Source organism: Puma concolor, chromosome B2 (genome assembly GCF_028749965.1).
Source record: "Puma concolor isolate L17-30 chromosome B2, mPumCon1.1.hap2, whole genome shotgun sequence".
In the NCBI taxonomy this organism is placed as follows: Eukaryota; Metazoa; Chordata; class Mammalia; order Carnivora; family Felidae; genus Puma; species Puma concolor.
In genome coordinates this window covers 11,472,802-11,478,705 of record NC_141671.1, presented here as the reverse complement: position 1 = coordinate 11,478,705, position 5,904 = coordinate 11,472,802, and the positions used below count along the sequence as shown (strand labels likewise).

The window sequence follows — 5,904 nt, the reverse complement described above, 5'->3', positions numbered from 1 at the left end:
CCTCCCCGGAGTCCAGACCCCGCCCCACGCCCCAGGCGCCCCGGCTTGCGCAGCGGCGGAAATGGCCAGGGCGGGGCCAGCGCCGCGGCAAAGGCGAAGGCGGGGACCCTACTCCTCCCTGGTCCCGCCGGCTCCTCCCACTCCGGGTCACGCCGTGACAGGGGCGGAAGCGGCGGCGGCGGCGGCGGCCGAGCGGGGGCTGCGGCTCGCGGCGCGGATCGTGCTGTCCTGTGCGCGCAGCGCGCGGCTCCGGAGAGGCGCCGGCAGCCCGGGCCGGCGTGCGGCGTCTCGCCTGCGCTCCCAGGTGTGGGGCACGCGGCTCCGGGGGCGGGCGCGGGGGCGGCGGCGGATTTCGGGTGACAGCTCCGCACAAAGCGTTTTGGCTGGGGTGCAAGCTGCCTTTCTCCCCTCGTGCAGCGCCCCTCGCCCCGGTGGGAGGTGGACGGGTGCGCCGGGGGCTGCCCGCGCCCTCCCCGGATTGGAAAGGGCGTGCGGGGTCCGAGGACCGGGTGGGGGGGGGGGGATTCCCGGGCTGGAGTGTTGCAGCGACCGGGTTCCCGGATCCGTCGCGGGGTTGAGGGTCTCACCTAATCCCCCCCTACAACGCTTCCTTTCTGTGCAGCGGTGCCTTCTCCCCGCCGACTCCTTGCACCTTTCCGGCGCAAAGGTGAGCCCCGGAGGCTGTTGCTTCTCCGACTTTGGAGAAGAGACGAGAAAGCTTTTCGGAAAGCGAGGCGGCTGCAGCTGGCGCCGGGAACGTTGGGGGTCTCTCCTGGGGACTGTCAGAGCCCTGTCACCTGGGGAGCGTCTGCCGCCGGTGGCGAGCCCACACTCCGGGGGTAGGAACTCCCTGGCTCGTCCTTCCCAGCCGAGGTGTGGCGGCGGGGCGCCCTCACAGCCCTGCAGGTGTTGTAGGAATCTTCCCGGCGCAGCCACCACGCGTTCAGACACGAGCGGCATTGCCAGGTTGCTGGGGTAACTGCTCCGGGCCCGGGGACCCGGTGGGGGCGGCCGGGGTTGGGGTAGCTGTTAGTCAACAGCCTGGCAGCTGGCAGGTGAAAGAGGAAGGAAGAGAGGCAGGCCCAGCTGTAGAAAGTTAGGGTTCCGTACTATGGAATCTAGCCAGCTGGAGGCCCAGCCCTCCCCGGGGTGGGGTGCGGGAGTCCCCAGACCACTCCATTTGGGGAGCTCCGTCACTCCACAGGTATGCACACGACCCAGGGCTTCTGCGTTTTGTTTGGTTGCTTTAAAAAAAAAACAAAAACCAAAACTCTATTGTAGTGGAAGAAAGGGGGCGGGAAGAAGGTATCTTCAGGAGGTACACGAGAAAATGACTACCAGTAATTAAATGGTCTTTCAGGCGGTGAAAGTAGTCCCTAAAGCATTCAGGGAAGTGGACTGGATCCATATTTCGGAAAATTTGATTGGCGTGGGTGCAGTAAGGTGCTAGGCCTACCTTGTTTTTTTTTTTTAAATTTTTTTTTTTTTCAACGTTTATTTATTTTTGGGACAGAGAGAGACAGAGCATGAACGGGGGAGGGGCAGAGAGAGAGGGAGACACAGAATCGGAAACAGGCTCCAGGCTCTGAGCCATCAGCCCAGAGCCCGACGCGGGGCTCGAACTCACGGACCGCGAGATCGTGACCTGGCTGCAGTCGGATGCTTAACCCACTGCGCCACCCAGGCGCCCCAGGCCTACCTTGTTTTAAATGACCCTGAGGGGTGTTCTTGTTTCTGTTGCCTCTGAAGAAGTTTCTGGTAGTTTATCTTATTTTTAGAAATTGTGCTGATGCCGGTGTAAATTTTTATTTCAATCAGAAGTCTTTTGGATTCAGATTTTTGTGAATTCTGTGGGGTTTTTTTTAAATATTCAATAGACTACTTCAGAAAAAAACCTTGGGAATTATTAAAATAGAAATCTAGACACTGATAGATATATCCATTTATTTATCCCCGCAAAAGCCCCTCACTTTTTTCATCCTTTTGTCATGTTAAAAGAAAACCAAAGCGATAAATTTAAATTTAGAAATATATGCTTATGTAATTATATTGAACATGAAACAAATTGATAAAATTAGATGTGTTTATCAGTTTGAAAAAACAGGTGAGAGCACTTTCAGCATACTAATTTGTTAGCACTTGCGATCAGTATTTCTAACATTATATTAAAAGCACAAAAGCTGTAGCCTTTCTAACTTAAAAAATTTTCCCTTCATCTTAAGCCTCAAGAATCCAGTAACAGTGAAGACACAGAGCTGACAATGTCAGAAAAGGACGAGGGTGTATCACTGTTAATTCTGTAATTAAAGTTGAAAATGTAGTAACACTAAAAAATCATCACTTATGTTTTTTTCTCGACAACAGACTTAACAATGGCTTTTATAGCCAGTGTTTTCATTTCCTCTTAACCATTTCTTGAATTGTATAATTTTTCATTGCAACTAAATACATATTTTCCAGTACACAGTTGGATTAAAATGTTTGTTGAAGTTTCCAGAAACTATACTTACTTTGGAGAATGCTGGTATTTCTGGGTGATAGAGCCAAATGTTGCATGGAACTAGGCTGATGATACTGATGTTCCTAAACCCGACATTAGACTCCAATATTTTTGCTGTAATCCTTACATGTACCATACATTTATATATTCTATATACATATTTACAAGTGCTTTATCTGTGGCTTTTTTAATGAATAACATAGGTTGTACGTATTACATAAAGAGATTTATTAGAGTGGACAGCCTTTTGAAAATATAAACGTGATCCAGAAAGCTTTTGGGTATAAGAATTACAGGTAGACAGTAGTTCTTCTAACATTATTAGGGCATTATCCAGTGGTATAACGAGTGGTGTAGAACCAAAAGGCAACTTATTTGATGCTTAACTGTACTGCATTTCAGAATATGTATAGAGATTATGTGTTCATAACTAACATAATGGTTTTGAGAAAGTGAAGACTGAGTCAGAGGAAAGTCATCTGTAACACTGATGTCAAGATTCCTGAGAGTTGGTATAGATCGCAGATGAAGTTGTCCCACATGATGTCAGTAATCTGTGAAAAATGCTCTTATGAATGTTAGTATAATTCATGGATACAAAACAGTAGGATTACAAGGCCCTCAAAGCTTTTATCCAAGATGAAGATTATGTTTGAGGAATTTGTATCTTATGATAACACTTTTCCACTTTCAAATTTCTTACCCATAGATATGTCCTATTTTTCATACTATTATTTGTGTGTGTGTGTGTGTGTGTGTGTGTAGTAATATGGATCAGGGAAGGAATTGTGTGTTAATTGTAGAATATGTTATTGAGTACTTTAAGCATTTTTCATTATTTAATTTAATTAAAAAATACTAATTTGATAATTCTTAATCTTTCATGATGACTATGCATTGTGTTTCTTAGAGACTTTTGTTCTTAGTGCTTGTTTAACCATGCTGTTATTAGACTAGTTTGAGAGCTTCATAAATTTTTCTAGAAGATACCAGTGACTGTCTAACCCAGATTCCTAAATGCAGTAATGACTGGACAGCGTGCCTGAGATTTTACTGAGAGGGAACCAGTGAGTTTTCTTTGTGAAGTATAAGATCAAAATTCAGGAACTACTAAGAAGATATAGTAAGGGAGAGAGGAATGGAACAGACAAAATTCAGGTGGTTTTACTCACTGAATTTTACAAACAGTAGTGTAATTGGTTTATTGGTCATTGGTGTGTTTCTTATTTTTATACTTTGAAATGTATGTGTTAGTAACGGACAACATTTATTGAGTACAGTACTTACAATATGCCAGGTCAGGTGCTTTAATAGATTATCTTAACTGCTCGCACCACTTCTGTGGGGTACACTCTTGCTGTGCCCATTTTATATACGGGAACACCGAGGCTAGGTCTTAGATTAAGTAGCTTGAAAGCAGTGGCTTCACACCAGGGCAGTCTAACTGCGGAGCGTATGCTCTTACCTAGTACACTGGATAATAAATTTGCTCCGGAGGGTCAAAAGCGTTACTATTTACTCATTTAATTTTTTTTTTTTTTTTTGAAGATTTTCTGAAACAATGGCGACCCCTCGGAGGAGGACAAAGAAAAAGGCATCTTTTGATCATTCTCCAGATAGCCTGCCTTTGAGGAGCTCCGGTAGGCAGGTACCGCTCACTTGTTCACTCAGTGCACCTGTTTTGTTGTAAGTACTCTCCACACCCGGCGTGGGGCTTAAAGTCACAGCTGCACGCTCCGCCAACTGAGCCATCCTGGCACCCCACGATGCACCTGTTTTGAGCACACGAGATTGTGACGATTTGGGCTGAAGTATTAGAGATGAAAAGATATCTTTTCAGTCCTCAAGGAACTTGAAGCCTAGTGGAGAAATTCCCCTCGGAACGATCACAGCACAGTGTGATAAAGGGCTAGCGTGTAGAAAAACGGTACATCTGGCGGAGGAACTGCAAAGACAAAGGGGTAGAGTGTGAATCAGCATGGGCTGTTCAGAGAATCACAGCTGTGTGGTTGCTCCCAGGATATGAGCTGCGGCCAGATCATGCTTGGCGTGGTGTCGTTCACAGGAACTTGGACTTCAGCTTGGAGCTGGTTGGGTGCCGTTGGCGGTTCCTTGCAGCCATCTCTTTTCTACAGTTTTGTTTTGTCTTTAAAGAAAAATATTGAATGATGCAATTCTTTTTCTAAAATTACTCAATTTTGGGGGGCTGGCTCAGTTGGAAGAGCATGTGACTCTTGATCTCGGGGTTGTGAGTTCGAGCCCTATGTTAGGTGTAGAGATTACTTAAATACAAAAACTTAAAAAAGATAATACAGTTATTCAATTTTTTTTTTATTGGCAGTGCTGAGAGTATATAACTGCTCTAATTAAAGAAAGCCTGAGAGTGACTTTTATTTTGACCAGTACAGCTTTTCCTGAGAAAGGCTCATGTGTTTTATTTATTGTCTTATTTTCTTAAAATATTTATTTATCTTGAGAAAGAAAAAGAGCAGGGGAGGGGCAGATAGAGGGAGAGTGAGAATCCCAAGCAGGCTCTGCCCAACACGGGGCTCAATCTCATGAACCTCAAGATCATGACCTGAGCCCAAATCAAGAGTCGGCCGCTTAACCCACTGAGCCACCCAGGTGCTTCGGCTCGCGTGTGTTTTAGTTTTCTCCTCAGAGACCTGTTGTTCAAGTGCTCCTTGTGTATTTCTAGCCTGTCAGTGAATTACTTGCACTCTGGTGTCTCAGGGAAGTTGTTGTCTTATCAGCCCTTCCCCTGCTGCCAGGACGTTGTTGATTTTCATAAGGTGGAAGTTATTTCAGTAATAAAAACCTTCTACCTCCTTCACTCCTCGCCCTTCTGGGGAAATTGTAACCTCACAGCTGGTTCTTCTTCAGGCCAAGAAGAAAGCAACAGAGACAACAGACGAGGATGAAGACGGCAGTTCAGAGAAGAAATACAGGAGATGTGAAAAGTCAGGCTGCACAGTAGCGTGTCCCGTGTGCTTTGCAAGTGCTTCTGAAAGGTCGGTGTGGATGGGGTGTGTCAGCCTCCCATTCCTGCTCAGAATTCCTGCATTCTTGGTGGGAACATCATCTTCCAAGATGGTTTTCCTAAAGATAGAGATAGGTAGCATAAGTCCTTTAAGAATAGAGACAGTCCTCCTGTACGCTTCCTCTGCTCGACCTAGATGTAGAAGCTCTACGCAGTGGCCAGTGTCCTCAGGTCCCTTGCACCATGGCCGTATTGCTCCTGGGGGTTGAGGGTGGGGTGGGGACACTGGAGGGCAGACCATGGGCTCCCCTGGGAGCCCAGCACATGGTTACTTTCCCTGTGCTTCCTCTCCTCCTCAGATAACCTGTCTCCTCTTCCAGCGGACATATACGGGTCTCACTGAAACCATGAAGCCACCAGCACT

The 5,904-nt window shown here is 46.7% G+C and overlaps 1 protein-coding gene across 5 annotated transcripts in view; it reads left to right on the top strand.

The window, feature by feature from the left end:
- The first annotated feature begins 144 nt into the window (after nucleotides 1-144).
- The window catches only part of KDM1B (lysine demethylase 1B), a 63,218-nt gene continuing 57,458 nt past the window's right edge, over nucleotides 145-5,904 (top strand). For 2 of the 5 annotated variants that reach the window (XM_086706162.1, XM_086706158.1), the window contains exons 1-3: nucleotides 145-304; nucleotides 4,049-4,148; nucleotides 5,384-5,511. In XM_086706162.1, coding sequence (XP_086562288.1) covers nucleotides 4,062-4,148; nucleotides 5,384-5,511 — 215 coding nt within the window. In that variant the 5' untranslated portion in view covers nucleotides 145-304; nucleotides 4,049-4,061. Of the gene's footprint in view, nucleotides 305-622; nucleotides 668-846; nucleotides 976-4,048; nucleotides 4,149-5,383; nucleotides 5,512-5,904 lie in introns of those variants that run through there. The other 3 variants (XM_086706159.1, XM_086706161.1, XM_086706160.1) reach the window with 3 other exon arrangements.